Raw genomic sequence first — 19,043 nt, 5'->3', positions numbered from 1 at the left:
TCAGGCTTCCCTCTGTATTTTGATGTGAAGTTAGATGACCTTAAATGTTAGATTATGTTGTCAAGAAGTTTTTATCCAACTTTTAGTGTAAAACTAACTCAGAGCTTCTGCCTCCCATCAGGCACCGCTCGTGGCATTGTGATAGCCACTGGTGACCAGACTGTGATGGGCCGCATCGCCACCCTGGCGTCTGAACTGGAGGTGCGCCAGACGCCCATCAGCATCGAAATTGAACATTTCATCCACATCATCACCGGCGTGGCCGTCTTCCTGGGCATGAGCTTCTTCATCCTGTCGCTTATCCTGGGCTACACCTGGCTGGAGGCCGTCATCTTCCTCATCGGCATCATAGTGGCCAACGTGCCTGAAGGCCTGCTGGCCACGGTCACGGTGAGGAGGGCAAAAGGTTTCGTTTAATGGGAGTGGAGAAGTTTTCTGATTAGAGAAGTTTATTCTGAACAAACACACTTTATTCTAGAACAGAGGTGGCTAAACCGTTTGCCCTGGAGGCCAAAACTGGGGAATTTTCTTTCACCGGCTAAACAACACATTAAATAAATAAAAAAACATCTTTATATCAAGAAATATCCAAAACATAAAAAGGATTTTGGACTGTTAACTTATTAAGAAAAACAGACAATTTCCATAATTTTTGGGTCATGAATTGTTTTCTTGTTGGCCAAAGTTTTACCATTTTTGACATGTGGTCTTGGATCAAACAGAATCATTTCAAGGGCCACAAATGGCCCCCAAGCCACACTTAGGACACCATTGTTGTACAGTATAAAAACACAAAATCTTACCAAGTATTTTTGTCTAGTTTTTAGTGCAAATATCTTAGTACACTTGAAATAAGACAAACAAAATTACGTAACTTTTCAGTAAGACGTAATGAGTTGTTTTAAGTAAATAATTCTTGAATATAGATTAAAAACATTAAAAAAAAATTAAAAACACTTATAACAAGTGTTTATAACAAGACATTTTTCCTGTTTTAAGTTTAAAAAAATCACAGTGGAACTATTAGTGTTTGCATCTACATCCAAGCATTATTAACTTAAAACAAATTTATTAAACAAGCTGAAAAGTTACTTTTTAAGATATTTTTTCTTCATTCAAATGTACTAAAATATTTGCACTAAAAAGAGAAAAAATATTTGTGGGATTTTGTAAAGGAAATGTTCCATTTAGTTCAAATTATTAAAGTATAATACTTTTTTGTGGTGTCAAACATGTGCTTCAGGTTTACATTCATCATATGCCTGAATTTAATATTTTTGACCTTTTCATCAGATATTTTAACAGTCTTTTTCCAGGGTGGAGTGATTACCTGATATTCGACACCAGGGATGTTTTGAAAAACAAACATTTACAGTAAAAATCTGAATTTATAAATGTTCTTATTGTTTGGCAAGATGTCCATTAATGTGTTGCATCTTTACAAAATATTTTGAGATGCCTTCTAAGGCATATGGCATAAATCTAAATGAATATTTCACTGCTCTTCCTGTTAATGTTGCTAAAAATCACATGAATCAGTTTGCATAATACACACATGTTTTAAAAGGGTTAAATTTGAGGCTCCTTCATGCTTTGTCTAGGCCAAAACTGGGTTTAATGTGCACATTTTGGGTGATGTTCTCATTGGAAGATGACCATATGCTGCCACCACCATGTTAGACAATTCCTAGTTTTGAAAACCTCATTCTGGCTCTTTTAATCATTCTTCTTCTGACCATAAAACCTTTTCCTGGATAGGTTTTTATTTTCCAACATGGAGCCAAATATACATTTTCAGTGGAGTTTGTTGGTGTCACTTTTCCAGCTACAGGGTTGAGAGTTTGTGGTTCTTGGGTTGTTCTTGAACATCTTAACCCAATTTCCTTTCACCTCATGTGGCAGCCTGGTCCAGATAGCTGAAACGTGGACACAGTTTTGTTTTTTTTTGTTTCTAGAGGAAAGTGATGCCAAACAAATACCAAAACTGGTCGTGGAATAGGTACAGTGGGGTAATGTTAGATAGATAACTGAATGATAGATAATGTTAAGCTTCTGGAATGACCTTCCCAAAGCTCCCATCTCTGCATTAAAAATGAATGCATAAAAGCTGGACCCATGCCAGGAAACAAGCCATTTTAAATAAACCAATTAAAATGAACTTCTGCCAAGATGAGTGGTCAAATCTCCAGACAGAATCATGCCAGTAGCTTGCTGATGGCTACTTAAAAACATCAGTAGTTAAGTTGTTCACTTCTCAAGGGAGATCTGCCAAAATATTAATGAGTGTGTATACATACATTCGTTCATCTGCCTTTTTGATTTCCTATTTTTAAGCTATTGAAAGAAACTCGATATTAGGCTTTCAAAGGAATAATTATAGTATATACCCTTTGAGACAAATCTGGTTGTTTTGCCACAAGCCTTTTGCGTTAGTTATATTTTCTAAGAAGAACCAAAAAGATGCAAGAAAAAAATTAGTACATAAAAGTTGAACTTTATGGTGGATTGAATGTGATGTTTGATTTATTTTTGTGAACTCAACCGAATAGTTTTGGGTTACACAGAGTATGATTAGCATTTAAAGCTGTTTGTCAGATTACTTTGCTATTTGGAGCAAAGCAATTCAAACTACACTGAATGAAGTCTGGTGACTCATTTTCTCTCTCTCTCTGCGTCAGTGCAGTCAGTTGATGTCTAAAAAGAGACATATTGGCTGTCGGGGAAATAACTTCCTTTTCAGAGCAACAGTAATTGTTTGAACATAGATAAATGATAAAAAAAAAAAAGTTAATGTGTGGAAAATTGTTGTAGATTTGGAGATTGTCATCTGTCCAATGTTTTTGCATTCTCTCCTCCACACAGATGTTGCTCTTGCATTCAACCAAAGACTGCTTGTTCTTCAGTATTAGCTGATGTTCAGCCTGTAAAGATAAACTATGTTTCTGATACTTTTCTTGCTTCTTCCCTTCACACGTTCATATTTTTATGCAGATTTGATACACATTCATATGCAGACATATTTATATGCAGATACGTTTATCCTGAGATTAGAGGTACGGTGACAAGCTGCAAAAAGCTCCCTGTTTTCTGTCAGATTACGTCACATTTTGCAGAACCCCTTGGCAATCCAGTACAGAGTGGAAAAAGTGTTTAGTGTCAGCTTAAGTCAGATGATTTACAACACATTCTGTATTTGATTTTCATTATCCAGGATGCCAGGTTCATTCTGTGGAAAGGTTTAGCTCAAGATGAACCCAATTTTCTAAGTCTGACTTTGATTTAGCCAGTGTAAATCAGACAGTTTAAACTCAATGCAGTCATGGTTTAAAAAACAAACAAAAAAAGCAGCCACTATTAATTATTTCATTTTGTTGTGGAAAGGAGGGGATCTCTATCCGGAGCTAAAATGATTTAAATCTGCTCTCCACACTCACCACAGATTTCACTACATCATTATTTATTAAACTGAGAAGGATCAAAAATTTAAACACGTAAAAGTACTCTCTGAAAACTCAAAAGCCTCAGAGAAAGGAAGTGTATTAAGTGTATGTATTTACCAAAACTGTTAGTGGTTTAAAAAGCTGAACTTACTCTAATCATCATGTTTACTGAATAATAGTGCCAAACAAAATAGAAAACAATGAGATAAAGATTATCTTTCATTACTAATATAGATTTTAGAGAGTAGAGAGTTATTGTTAGCAATTCTTTTTAACTTCATAAACTTGTAAAACTAGGGTTTGAGCTTTGTTCTCGCCCACAGGGACAGCTGTGTCTGACAGGGAGCTGCAGCATCCAATAAACTGAGTCCTTTATCTAACCAGCATCATAAACGGTGAAAGATAGTTAACATGATACGGAATGCCCAGTTTCATTTATGGACTCAATAATATGCATGATTAATACCAATTATAGAGCTTTACAAGCACAGAAGTGGATAGTAACCACTTACTTTAACTGGAGTAATAATATGTTGAATTAGAAATGCGCTGCCAGTGCACAAAGATACGCAGTGATTTAAAAACATTTTACAGTGTAAAACCAGGCTGTTCAGGTTTTAGTCGAGAACTCTGATACTTATCTCTAAAATTGGCCATGATTGGCCTGGTTTGATTCTTGGGATTGGCTTGGGGTATTTCCAGTTGTAAATTTCTGTTGCCGTGCTCTGCCATTTCATCTGGCACAGTCCTGATATCACATCACAGTCCTGATATTGTGTTTTTGGTTCATTAGTTCAGTTTACAAAACATGGAAATAGAACTAAGCCATCGTTATTCATAGTTGTTAATTACACCTGAGGCTTCCTGGATCCTAAAGTTCTCTCTGAAGTGATTCATAATGAAAAGTTGAAACATTTCACTGTTGAAATGTAGTTTTCCTTTGACAATAAGTAGGATGAGCTGAGACTGATGACAATGTCGTTTGAAACGCCATCAGTCGACTTTTCACTGGTCACAGCAAATGAATTAACTTTCAGCGACTGGTTTCTTTTAGCATCCTTCTCTTTAAACACACTAATTATGAATTTTAATGTGTATCTCTTAGATGTTTGGTGGAATGCTGCCATCAGTTTGAGTTCATTTGTGTTGAAGAATCTATTGGAGCTTATGGTGTGTATGTTTGTCCAGTCTTTTTATTCTGTATGTGACTCTTAACTGGCTGTTTACCAATCAAACACACACACACACACACGCACATACACGCGCCCATTCTCTTACCAGGCACCTTCACCACGCATGGTTTCACAAGCACAAGCGCTTGAATGCACCACTGCGTTCATATGCTCTCTGCGCTCGTCGACTAACAATCAACCGTCCTCCAATCTCCTCCTCTTCCTCGCCTCCTTCATCCTCCCAGGTGTGCCTGACGCTCACTGCCAAGCGAATGGCCAAGAAGAACTGCTTGGTGAAGAACCTGGAGGCCGTAGAGACTCTCGGCTCCACCTCCACCATCTGCTCCGACAAGACGGGCACGCTGACCCAGAACCGCATGACCGTGGCCCACATGTGGTTTGACAATCAGATCCACGAGGCAGACACCACCGAGGACCAGAGTGGTAAGACAGAAATGAGTTCAAACAGGAGAGGAGCAACAGAGATCTGGAAAAATTAGGATTCACCACGTCAACATTTTTCTCAGTAAATGTTTCCAAGTGATCAACACAAAAAGATCAGCAAGCTGGAAATTAGTCTAGAAATTAAGTTTTATGTAATAAAGTATTAAACACTTTTACTCAAATCCAGGAGCTTTATTTTGTTTCTCTGAAGCCAGAATGTTTTCTTGGATCAAAGGCCCACCATGTTTTCATCTACAAATTCTTGAAAGAAATTTCCAAATCTTTTTCTCCACTCATCCTTTCTTTAGTTGTATGAAGTTTGCCAGTATAATAAACATAGAAAATATCTTACACCTTGACGTTCCCAGTCCAAAACGTCACTGTTGCTACTATATTTTGGAGTGATCAGTGTTGTAATTTGTCTCAGTTCAGTAGAAGTGAACTCTGGTGCGGTTTGAATGCATATGTGGACGCCAAGTGTGGAGACCGCTCCAAAAGCAGGAAGTGGACTACAGTGCAAGGCATTCTGGGTAGATACAACCAAAGCAAACACTCAAGTCTAGCGCAAGCTGGTGAAATGGCTTGTGGTCATTTATCCTACAATTCCTTAAATCTGATGACGATCCATTTTTGTTTACATTTTGCAAAGAAGGAAGTTGCGCTCATGTCTTCTTCAGAGATATTCATGTTGTTTCCTTCAGTGGTTTTTGGTGTAGCGCCCTCACATGGACAGGATTTCCTAGGAGTTTGAAAATGGATCAAATGTTGCTGTTTTGGTCCCCAATCGAACCGAGTCTACCGGACTATCAGGTGTGAAAACACCCTAACATGCATTTTCTTCAACAGCGGAGTCTTGTGCAGTGAGTCTGAAAGCAGAAATTTCTGATTTTTGAACTATTTGTTCTCTTCATGGAAAATGTGTTCCTGCAAATTCACTGTCTCTGAGGAGTCCCTTGTTACTGGTCCGTAGCTCTTTAATCTCAGATTTTTAAGTGTTTATTTTAACTTCAGTGAGATTTAGTAATGAGCTCATGGTCAACTCCGGTTGATGGTGATATTGTCTTAATTTCTACTCACTGGATTATTGGATTATGGTCCTAACTGTGTAAAAAAAAGGTTTCCTTGTCACTCAGTAACGTATCTGTCTCACTGGGAGAGATACTAGTGAGGCAGATAGGCTGATAAATATTCTGACATATTTTAGCTGGTTTCTGAAATTTTCATGCCTTGTTGGATCTCTTTTGCATCATCTATTTAGTTATTTATTTAGATTTCTTGAAATGTATCCAAAATCTGCTGTCAGTTTCATTATTACAAGCATTTTAGGAATACATTTACAGAGAAAAATGTTGATGTGTTTCCACACTTAGTTCCCCTGCTGTAAATTAAGGAAGTTCAATTTATAGAGTGTGAGGGAATGCAGGAAGGAGGAAAGGGACCACCTGCCAAAATTCATCTGGCCAATATTTCCACTGCCAGCAAACATGACCGTTCACTCTGCTGGTTTCATTAATTGAGAAGAAGTGTGCAGTGGGTGGCACAACCCACAGCTCTTCCTCGGCAGGACTGCCGCCGCGCAGCCAATCGGATTCCTGCCTCCTACCACTGAAGGATATATCAAGCCAAAATTCATCAAGAAGCCTCCAGCATTAACCAAAAGGTTGGGCAGAAAAGGAGCAGGTGTTCCATGCATAATAACGAGCACTGACTACTCTGTCGTCTTTCATTGAGTAGCCGGTGGTTTTGAGAGAAGGAAACGACATGCTGCATTTTGTTTTTGCAACTGCTGCAGATTTTATGAGGCTTCTCCTCCCATGTTTGTCACTCTCAACCACTCCAGCCACAAACTGCCTGTCTGTTTACACAGCAGCACTGACAGCGAGTACTCCGACATGCAGGCAAATATGAAAAATGAATGCAGCAGACTGCAGGTCATTTTCAATTCGATTGGGTGGCTAGCCTCAAATTTTCATACAAACTATTTTCTACTAGCTCTTATTTTGGAGACACTCCAGGTAAAAAAAAAAAAAAAAAAAAGGTCTCATTTTCCAGACTGGGGAACTGAAAAATCTTTTTTGTCAAAGAAAAACTGTTTTCTTAACTTAAGTGACCTCGAAACGTGTTATTTAGCTGCAATATCCAGTGCCACTTTGTGAAGCCAGAGTTGAGTCAGTTGAATAAATACTGAATGAGCTCTGTTTAAATAAAGTCTAACGCAGGTCCCTCTCCACTGCTTCCAGGTTCCGGTTTTGACAAGAACTCTGGTACTTGGCTGTTCCTGTCCCGCGTGGCTGGTCTGTGCAATCGAGCCGTTTTCAAACCCGGACAGGAGAACTTCCCCATCCTGATGGTACACGCAATCCACACACAGTCTGGCACGCGATATAACACAAGTTTTCCAAATGTTCCACATCAAGCTGCAGGCTCATGAATTATCTCGACTCTTTACAGCAGTGGCACACAATCCATTTGGTTTAATGCAAGGCCATTATGAGCAGGCTTTTTTTATGTGGATCAACTAATGCATGCACATAATTCATGAGACATGATTTTGCCTACTGCTTTGCCAGTAGGGTGAAGTTAACAACATAAGGGAAGCGTCAGGTGAGCTGTCGCTCAGAAAGAAGCCTTGTTAGAATAAGTATTTGATCCCTATAAGTTAAAGAAGTACTGCATAAATATGCAGGTACAATATGAAGACAAGAGTAGACTTCTTAAATTCTAAGACTTTTTGAACATCTACTGGACTGAAAACGCTTTCATCCAATAGCCAATTTTCTTATTGCTTTCCCTCCAGCTAATAAATAAAATTAATTTTAGAGAAGGATCAACACATCATGGTACCAATTTCAGTGTTTACAACATTTATAGAAATGAAGCAACAGCAAGAAAGTAAAAAAAAAAAAAAGTCAAATAAAAATTCACCACATGCATTTTCTACCACTGATGTAGAACCTTGAATCTTTTTCAGCATTGTGAACCATTCTGAATATCTTGCTGTGAATTTGAGTAGTCTTGCACTTTCTTGGCAGGTTTTTCTTGCTGTCATGTATTTTATATATTCTAGTAATTAATTCTGGTCTTCAAAGGGTCACTAAGAGTTTAGATATTTGTTTTAATAAACCAAAAAATGTTTTATTTCCACAAAATGTTACCTCCTGTTGTCATTTTGCTGCTGCTTGTGACACTCAGTGGTTTTTCACTTTAACAGCTAGTAAATATCTATTGCAATGTAAAACAAATTAGTTTGATTTGCAGCTTCTCAACAAAATAGGAGTAATATCAATACCAATCAATGCTATTTTTACAAATATTATTTGTAACTTTATCTGCAGTGTTATCTCATGAACCTTCACTCCAATTTTTCCACAAATTTAGATATCGGACAAAGAGAACATGATTAGGAAGCTGTTTTCAAGTGACGAGTTCAGTTATTAAGGTAATAAGGTAGCACTTTGGCAATATGTAAAAAAAATGTAATTCCCGTCTAACCTAAGAAAACTGTATTTGGATTCTGCAACATCGGAGGGTTTCAAACATTTACAAACTCCTTAAAGTTATGCCATAAGATCTGAGTCAGATTTAAGTCATGATTTATAACAAAACCTTCAGTTTTTTGTCAGTGAGATGTTGACTTGCTGAACTCTTGTCCTGCTCCATGACCCAAGTGCATTTAATGTAAAGTAACAAATTAATGACTAGACATTTTCCTTTAGGGTTTTCTGGTAGTACAGTTTCCATGATTCCATCAATTACATGAAATTTAAGGCATGTGGTAATAATAAAACACAATACCACCACCATTATTGACTGCAGGAATAAAATAGTTTATCTGAAGTGTTTTTCTTTTCTTCTTTTTTTTTTTTACCTGATGTAATACAATGTGCAAGTTTGTCAGTTTCTGTTCAGTTAGTAGATCACTTAGATGTTTTGAGGAAACTTGAGAAAGGTTATTGGTGTTCCTGTGTGAATTTATCCAATGGAGGCTGTTTTTCCAAGTCCTTTTCTTACTCTGAAACCATGAACTCTGACTTTAGGGAAGTGAGGCTCAGAGCACATTAGATTTTGCTTGAGTTTTCAGACAGTTTCTAATAGAGATTTCTTCATTTTACTGATAAATGAAAACCAGAATTTGAAAACTGCTGCTTGTATTCACTCAGGTTGTCTTTGCTTGATATTAAAACGTGTTTAATGAACCAAAACATTTAGATATGAGGGGAAAAAAGAAAGCAAATCTGTTGGAAGCAAATTCTTTTTCACACTCCAACTTGTTTTTTTTTTATTTCTAAGCACAAAACTCATTAAATATACAGAGCCTGTTCATGTATATTTCAGTGATACTCTGCTGTAGGTGCTAAAATAAATGTCAGACAAATCTCTGGACTCAAGAACCAAACAAGTATTTAAATCTGTTTCTACAGTAACAAACAACTTCACTGTGAACTAAATGGTTTCATTGCCTTTGCTGATTTACCTCAGCCTGAAAGCCACTTCAGATCCATGTTGCAGTGTCAGTTTAAATGTTTCTTTTAGCAAAAGAAACATTTGCTAAAATCTTTCTTTTTAGCAAAAGAAACCAGCGGTGTGAACACAGAACCGCTGATCCTTCTGTGTTGTAATCTGAGTTTTCTTTAAAGATACATAAATAAAGGAGAATTTGACTTGTTTCTTGAAGATATTCCTCCTTGCATCTCAACCTGCTGAAGAGGATAAGGGAACCTGAAAAAAAAAAAATTCTGACTCTAATCTCAGAATTCTTTAAACTTTAATTTTCTGTGATCAAAACTCAGAATATTCACCTGAGCTTTTCTAAAACCCTCCCCCCAAAAAACAAGTAACAAGATAGAATTTCTTCAACATGTTTAAATATACTGAGAGGTTGAATTATTCTAAAATTATACGTAGGAGATACTGAGAAAAAAACATAAATATGCATGTTAGTTTGGAAAGTGCTTTGCTTGACAGACCAGCAGTAAGAAAAATAGTTCTACCTAACAAAAGTTGCAATTCACACTTACACGCTTAACCTCACGTGTAAACACACACATAGAGAATCATGCAGTACACCCTGAGAAATAACTCACCCACACTGACAAAAAAACACACACTGCTGAGTAGGTAAGTCAATATTATCCCAGTGTTCTAGCAGCCGCTTCCCTCCAGCCTGTGCTTCATTGACCTGAAGAAATTCTCAGTGTGGCTCGCAGTTATTGGATTACAACTTCTTCTGTGTGAGGACAAACGCCTCTGCTGAAGCCTGTCTGTCCCTCGTGGTGCCCGGCTTCCTCCCGGCACAGAGTAACAGATGTGTCTCCTGACAGCAGTCAAACACAGCAGTGCAGGCGCCGGCACCATTACTAAAACAAGTCCCCATCTGCACTTGTGAAGACAGAGAAATGGAATTTCCCTTGATCTATTTATTCATTCATGAAAAGGCACAAACAAGGACAAATCTCGCGGAGCGCTCGTCCTTGTTTCACGGCTGTTCATGAATGAATAAACAGAAACAAAGAGAAATTTCTTGTCCCCCTCGAACTCCCTCCTGGGTTTTTGGGTGTCAGGTCATCACTTTTGCACTGATTTTAATAATCCAGCATCAAGGATTGTTGTTATCCTCCTGGAATTTTCATAAAAGCCGATATGAGTGGTTTATCAAAAGAGAGTTAGTTAAAAATTGGTGACAAAACTCTTAATAAAGCACAAAAAATAAAAGCAAAATGAATCCATTAGGTGTTTTGTGAAATAGTGTGTCTTGACATTTGTGTTTGTGTGACTCACTGCGGGGATATTGGTGCAAGTAGATAACATTTATAACACTTTCTTAAAAATTAATTTTTGTAGGTCAGCTTTAGATGCACAGAAATAACGATGTTACTCAGATTAATTTTAGCCTCATGGAAATAAAACACTCTACGGTTGCTTGGGATTCTGCTTGCCTCTTATTTCGTTCCTGTATGTTTTTGCTTGAAATAAAGTTATTGGGGCGGAAAGAGAATGTAAGGAGAAAAAATGGAACTGCTGCATAAACAGCCTTTATGCACTTCAAAATAAGAGAATGAAACAGTTGAAAATCAAGACTTCTACATAAACGTTAAACTTTTTTTACCTGAAAAATTACAAAACAGGCAAGTAAATTAGCCTGTTCTAAATTATTTTTTAAAAGGATTAATTTATGGGAAGCTAATTGTCCTAAACGTTTTGACAATTAGCTAAAGCGCTAAATGAAAGATTTGTGTCACTATTAGCAGATTATAAAGGTAAAATGATAAAAATTCAAAATGATCTCCATCCATTATTTTCCTTCCAAATCACAATTATTGACTAACTTATGTTGGTATATCACACAAAAAAAACTCCAAATAAAATATATATATACTTGTTTGTGGTTATAATGTGGAGTGTACTTTAGCGAGGCATGGCATTTGGAGGACTGAGTCAAAAGAACAACTGATGGGATTCCAATTCCTTCAGGTCGCGACTCTTAATAACTCAGCTGTTTGTAATAATGATCTGACTCATTACTCAAGCAGCATTTATCCATCATCGGAAGCTATTAAGTCCAAGCCTTTCTAATATCCAAAATATTAAAAACTGAGCTTGAGAGAGACATAAAATATCATGCATTATCTTTTATCTGTGAACCTTTTTTAGTCAGTTTATTGTTTTGTCTGTATTTTCAGAAGTAGGTTTTGGGTTTTTATTGCTTTTCTATAGCTTTGAAAACAAGCCTGTGGCCAAATCATTGTTGTTGATGTAGCTTCGCTGCCTGCATTATTGATGAGAACCATAATGTAAATAAGCAAAGTTTTCAAAGGTGTCTCATTTATACCATTAAATAAGACACTATAAAAAGTTTTCCTTCGCCGCTTTGCCGTAAACACAAACCGGGAGTCATTTTTTAATATGTGGATATGAGTGACTGCGCTAATGTGATCCTGTGTGTTCCCCCAGAGGGACACAGCGGGGGACGCGTCAGAGTCAGCCCTGCTGAAATGCATCGAGCTGTATTCAGGCAGTGTTCGTGACATGAGAGCCAGAAATCCCAAAGTGGCTGAGATTCCCTTCAACTCCACCAACAAGTACCAGGTAAACATCAATTCATCGATTCAAGGATTTCTGCTGGTGCTGCAGGGAAATCCCGTTGGAAGTTTGTTACTTTGGACTTTGCCTTGTATTTAAACTGAGAACACATCCATGTCATTTTGTGTAACGTCTAAAAACACAAAAGAACATTTAAGATCCTTCTCTACTATACCTACCCCAATTCTTTAATAAAATTGTCTCCTTTCTTAAATCTGGCACATACTATTATATATTTTCAAATATATTAAATGTAGAGAGACTTATCCGTCTTTTGCAAAACTTATTTGTTTGCATTTGTAAGACGTCTATTTCTGAAATGTAAATTTTTAAAAATATTTTTAAAATGTTTGCAAGTTTAAAAAAAAAGTGAAATGTGGGTTTGTATGGAAGAGGATTTAAAAAAAAAAAAGAATTCTGACTTTGATCTTAATTCTCTGAGGTTCTGACAATTAAAAATGTCACATTTCTGACAATTATAAGAAAAACGTCAAATTGAAATTAAAGTCAGAATTCTGACATTAAAAATCCATTTCTGATATCCTGATATTCCTGAGAAAATAGTTTAGATTTTGAGACAGAAATCAGAATTCTGAGTAAAAAGGTCAAATTCTTCTTTTCTTTTTCAGTGGCCTTAACCCTTCATCCGAATTTTGAGTGCAGATACAGATGAAAATGAACACAAAGGAAAATTATCCAAAAATAAAAGAGCAATGCAACTTTGCTAAAATCAAAGTGCTGCAGACTGACAACGCAAACTTAAAAGTTCATTGATTATTTTCAGTCACGTCTCATCAGGGTTGTTTTATAACTAAGCTCTTGGGTTATTAGCTGCTTACTTCTAAAAGAAGCCCATTGCAGTCTTTATATATGGTAGAGAGCCTCGCTGACTTCCGTCCTGGCTGAAGTTTATTGTCTTAATTCAGTGTGAACGATTCCCTCAGGAATTACACAACTTGCAGAAATGATGGGAAAGAAACTCTGTTCCCTTGAAGTCCATCCCTCCATTTTCTATCCAGACTTGTCAGTACAGGGTTGTGGAAGTGGGGAGGACTTATTTTACATTAAAACATAAAAATTTACCTTATTAGTAATCAACCAAGTAGCTTCTTTAAACATGCACAGTGGTAGTTTTAAAATTTTATATTTCAAGACATATAAAACAAGAAATGAAATCAAATGTTTTATCTTAAAAAAATCACTTTTGTCTGACGTCAGTTTATTCAAAAACAATCACTCGTGATTTTTTTCTGTGTGTTTTTTGTAGTATAATGCATTTATTCACTTCTAAAAACAAATTTAGCTTTTTTAATTTTCATTTTAACGAAGATTAGAACAAGTTTGACCAAATACCCAATTATGTGACATGCTAAATTCAAGCGGGGTAGCAAATAGTCAATAATACATTGAATAAAGTAAACACAATGACTTTTTTATGTTTTGCTCAAGGGCATGGTAGCAATTACAGCTTGTGGATGTGTCTGTCACTGCACCAATAACCAGAGCACTAGAAGATCTGAGCCAGCGTGTGAACAGCAGTGATGTCTTACCAAAGCAAGGACTTCCTGCTTGCTTTATTACACCTGTTGTCAGACTGCAGATAAGAAGTGTTAGGAAGGAGGAAAATTAGTTGTGACTCAGATACAAATGATCTGGGGGACTGTGCAGTTGGTCCTGTTGGAGAAAAGGTAATAGGAAGGTATATCACAACAACAACACATGTGAGAGTCTGATTGAACAGACGCAGCGTGAACAGAGGAGACTTTCAATGTTCGTTCTGTCAAGTCAGCTTCAATGTCACTTTCATTTAAATCAGGTGGAAGACTGTGACACCAGCTCCCCAAAAGGAAAAGGGAGATGTCTGACTAGAGCTCTTTCTCTCTGAAATATCACATTGCTATCCTTATCTTTCCTTAAGCTCTCCATCCATGAACTGGAGGACAATCTCTCTGGTCATCTTCTGGTGATGAAGGGAGCGCCGGAGAGAATCCTGGACAGGTTTGTTGATCAATAATTTAATAGTAATGGAAATAGTGTTTTGTTTACCATTTTGTTGTGCATGGCAGATACTTGATAATTTTCATTTCTTGTGTAGGCGAACAAAAAAAAAGCAATGCTTGTAAAAAAAATGCACCTTCATATATAAAAGTCACTGGAGCTTTAAACTTGCAGTGTTGTCTTAACGTATTAAAACAAGGCCAGGCGTCTTCTCTGTTGAATACAGTGACACGGTCCTTCATCAACATTGGCACACACTCCGCAGTTTTTTCAGATTTAATCTCACACACACCATCCGGGCCGCTGTAAAGTGTCACAGCAGCAACAGATGTAAATTAATCTGCTGGTGGAAGTAATCCACAGCAAATGCAACATGCCCTCATACTAAAGTGAAATATCACCCCACCTCCTACAGCCAGGGCTGCTGCCGAGCCGGACTGTTTCACACACTGAAATTAGGTTGTACAGGTTCAAACAGCAGCTGTCTCTCACTAATCTAAGACAAAATAATGATAATAAAAATCTTCATAAATGAGAATCTGATATCATTTGAATTATTGTTATGCTACAGAGTGTTTTAAAACTCATTCGAATTAAACGTTTAAACAAAACCAATGATTATCCAAACATTATACCTATTAAGCTACATTTGATCAGTCAGTGGTGAGATGACCATTAAATAAAATCTCTTTTTTTCTTTTCTGTCTTTTTTGCATGACATTTTAACTTGTTCATGGTCTATTAACCATTATCCTAATGTTTGCTATTCAACAACATATGTTCAGACTAAATGGCAAAAAGTAATAATTAACAGTTACGTTAAATCTAATCAAGCAGTATTTAATTAACTATTAACTTAACAATGTCTACTTAATTAAATATCCCTATGCCATACTCCATTTTTAGAGGGGGGCAGTTTATAACTGCTTATTTTGATTATTCAAGTACTGAATATCCATTAATATGCATTAATATGCACAAACAGTCTTTTCCTTACAAAGAGGGTAAAACCAGTCAGTGGCAAGAAAAATGATTAACATTCCTTGATTGGCTGCTTTGCAAATGCAAATTCATAGCATGTCAAGTATTAAGTAAATAAATACATCATCAAATCATCAATAAAATAAATAAATGTTTCAATAATTTACTTAATAGACAGTTTATTTGTTATATAATATTATATAATTAAAATGCAGGTTTATATATGTTCCGGCACGGTCCAGATGCATTAAAAGCATTGAAATCACATTTGATCGAAGTTTCACAAACTGAGGCGTAAACTAGTGGAGTGCAACAGATCAGTGACTTCGACTTTGATGGGCGAGTTTGACAGAATGATTTCATAGTGAAGCTCCAGGAACAGAAACAATTATATAATTAAATACACTTTAATTATTTATCTGCACTGGATATTACAAGTTTGAATTTTAACAGTTTAATGACATATTTAATAAATCAACCGTCTATTGAATAAATTATCTAAACGTTTAATTAAACATTTATTTCATGCTGCATTTAATTGTTAATGTTTTAATTTACTTAATTTTGTCCATTCTTGGACTCTTCGTTGCCAGGTACCATTGAATGTGGATATTTCAGCTTACCAAGTTACATTGTTTGTGAATAATGCTCTATTAGAAATAACAACTGAGAATAGTGATATTTTTACCAAAGAATCTGCCAATAGGTTATCCATAAATACTGAACTGTGGATAGACGGACTCCACTGTATTGGCTATTTAGATAATGCAAAGTATTGGTGACAATTAATTAATCAAATATAATAATTAGCTATTATCAAGATTTTATCATTAGGTAATATATCTCCGACATTTTTATTCTTATATAATAACAAAAAGAAGATTGCATATTATAAATTGTTAGCTATAAAAATATAGTGTTTTAGAATGTTAGAAAAACACAGAATCATGATTTCTGAAGGTATGCAGTCCTATTTTAATGCTATCTGAAAAATAGTTGACACATTTTTCTCAACTGGACTTTACTGTACGTGGGAGTGGCGCTGAGTCTGTTGTTAAATGTTGCAGGTGCAGCACCATCATGATGTACGGCCAGGAGGAAGCGCTTGATGAAAACTGGAGAGATGCCTTTCAGAATGCCTACCTGGAGCTGGGCGGACTGGGAGAGCGAGTGCTCGGTGTGTGTTGCGGCATTAGGAGATGTGTGTCTGGTAATAGGTGGAGAGGAGCAGCAGTTGGACACAGCACTTACTTTTTATTATCTTCTTGGTAAACAGGGCAGTTTGCAGAAAATGTCCCCATAAAAGTGCAGACTGCTATCCTTGCAACAAAGAAAATGGCACTGCAGTCTGGCACAGAAAGGCAGCAGGAAACAGGACAAAAATGACCTGCGTTTATAAAACTTCCTTCCAGATCCGTTTGTGAAATGTTTTTCGCAAATTTATTATGAAGTGTTGGAAGACCTGAGCTAGAAATTGGGTTATGTAAGTCAACCTGGGTCAAATTCAAGTCTAAAATATAACATAATGTTGTAAAATTATATTTTCTCTTGTAAAATGTCAGACACCTTTTTGGGTAAAAAGTCATTACCTTAACTGTCTCCAACATATTCTCTACTCTGACTCAGTAAATGTCAGCATCTTGACAGCAGAAGAAAAACCTTGGCGTATCTTTTAAAAAGTGCCATAGGTAATAATTATGTGCTATCATCATTTTGTAAGAGTATATGTCACTGCAGCTGAATGAGGAACATTGCCTCTTTTAGAGCAAGACTCTGGAAATCGTAAATTATTGTGTCTTGGTAATGCCTGGGGTGATGATGATCATGGGTTGTGTGTTTCAAGACAAAAACAACATGTTTTCTACATGTTTGGGCTGGATCTGGCTTCACATCAAAACCAATTTGTTTGGTCTTGATGTTTTGGAGAAATGAGATGGATAATTGGAAAAGATTGCTTTTTTAAATCATAGTCATTTCTAATACAAATGGGCAACTTTGCAACTTTCACTTCCACAGCAAAAAATTACAAATTTTTTGTTTGCTTCTTAAAGAAATTTCCATAAATTATGTTAAAAATTAGGATTAGATTTTACCAATAAGACCTGCTTTTCGAAAGTAGAGATCATTGTAGATTGGAGAGGGGCGTTTCCTCATAATGGTTGGCTTGGTTTCCACCTGTGGGTCAGATGATGAAACATGATTGGTTAAAGTTTGAGGAAATTGGCCTTTGGAATAAGCAGAGAACAGACTGGAACTTATGATGCTTTCAACTAGCCATACTTTCACATTTATTTAAGAAGTTTTTGCCATATGACTCTAAACTATGCAATGACAGGAGCAATTGTAAAGGTGCCAAAAAAAGATTTTTCTGTCTTTTTCACTTCCAATTTAATTTTGGAAATGTGGGATTGATTCTTCAGATAGATATCTTTTTTATTGATCATAAAACCAATATTAATATTGGTAATTTTGGTAGCGTTTCTGGAGAAAATAAGAGTGAAGGTAGCCATAAAAATCTTCTCTTTTACAGGAAGACTTTTCTTTTTCTTAAAGAGCTGCAGTAAATTCAGTCCATGATGTGCAATCAGCTCCTTGATCCCCCTTCTCCTGCAGGATTCTGCCACTTGAATCTGTCTCCATCCCAGTTTCCTCGAGGATTCACCTTCGACTGCGACAACGCAAACTTCCCCACAGAGCAGCTCTGTTTTCTGGGTCTCATCTCCATGATTGATCCGCCGCGCGCCGCTGTGCCCGACGCTGTGGGTAAATGCCGCTCCGCTGGCATCAAGGTAATTGGTTGCACAGTTTTCAGCTGTCATTGTTGTTCCTGAGAAGCCCTTTCCTGTGGCTTTAGATATCAAGCTTTTTAGAAGGGAATATTGCACATCAAATGTCTTTTCATATCACAGCGTGTACTTCAAATGACAAGAGATCGCCTCCAGGGCCACGATCGATGATGACCTGTGGACAAACAAAGTACATTGTATAAAAAAAGCTCATGCCATAACAGTGACATTAAAATGCTTTTGCCCATTTTTCCTTCTTTAGAGAACAAACCAGCAATGAGTGAGATAAGGTTTAGAAATGACAAAATAACCAAATATGTATTTTCTCATGTACAAATTAAAAGCATGAAAGGTAATAAAGAAAAGGAATCAGTTTATTATGAAAGTAGTTTGTAAAAACCTCCATCTGGTAAAGTGCAGATTAATGGCATTTTTAATCAGCGACAAATACACACAGAGGAAATGCTTTGTCAGAAAAATAATAAGGTCGGCCAAAGGAAGGTTAACAAACTGCCAGCAGAGATAGAAATTGGATAACGAGCAGAAAAAGCTGTTCTAATTCAAGGCAACAACTACAGATGCGGAAAAGGGATTTCACACATTTCATTTTAGGTGCTTATCGTGCTTCCTCTCGATAATGAATTTTTGAAAGACACACAATAATTGTCTTAAAAAAATACTAACTGGAGGCAAAAGAATGTGAAGGTGAAAATAGCTGGAGTTCATTCAGTAAAAGAGTTTTAACCTTTATTGCAAAATGTCTGCTTTGTTCTGGCTGAGGCTTTTTAAAAATATGTTTAGTCCTGTGTTTGTTCATGGTTCATTTATATGTTTACATGCCATAAATATGCACATGTGATTCATTTACTTTCCAGATATTATGAGCAAAAATTAAAGTAATTCTTAAGTAAGTTTGGTATGTAGAAAACTGTTTTTGTTATGCAGGAATAATTGCAACTCAACATTTGGGGCAAAAGTTCATTAGTCTTGCAACATTTCCTTTTCACTGCAGGTTCTTCAACAACATTTCCATCACACTGGAGTCCAAGCAATAATTAGACCAATTAAAATGTTACTTTTGTCCTTCTGGAGTCACGTTCCTTTTAGAGTGTGAGAACAGCCTCAGAGCTGAAATCACACTG

The 19,043-nt window shown here is 36.5% G+C and overlaps 1 protein-coding gene across 1 annotated transcript in view; it reads left to right on the top strand.

Moving 5' to 3' along the window:
- Positions 1-19,043, top strand: part of atp1a2a (ATPase Na+/K+ transporting subunit alpha 2a) — a 60,997-nt gene that overhangs the window by 21,570 nt on the left and 20,384 nt on the right. Inside the window, exons 8-14 of the mRNA XM_032566485.1 lie at positions 122-390; positions 4,858-5,056; positions 7,297-7,406; positions 12,008-12,142; positions 14,055-14,134; positions 16,183-16,292; positions 17,729-17,904. Of these exons, the coding sequence (XP_032422376.1) occupies positions 122-390; positions 4,858-5,056; positions 7,297-7,406; positions 12,008-12,142; positions 14,055-14,134; positions 16,183-16,292; positions 17,729-17,904 (1,079 nt within the window). The remainder of the gene's footprint in view (positions 1-121; positions 391-4,857; positions 5,057-7,296; positions 7,407-12,007; positions 12,143-14,054; positions 14,135-16,182; positions 16,293-17,728; positions 17,905-19,043) is intronic.

The sequence above is a fragment of the Xiphophorus hellerii genome, chromosome 6 (genome assembly GCF_003331165.1).
Source record: "Xiphophorus hellerii strain 12219 chromosome 6, Xiphophorus_hellerii-4.1, whole genome shotgun sequence".
Taxonomy (NCBI): domain Eukaryota; kingdom Metazoa; phylum Chordata; class Actinopteri; order Cyprinodontiformes; family Poeciliidae; genus Xiphophorus; species Xiphophorus hellerii.
This window is presented reverse-complemented; position numbering and strand designations above follow the sequence as displayed.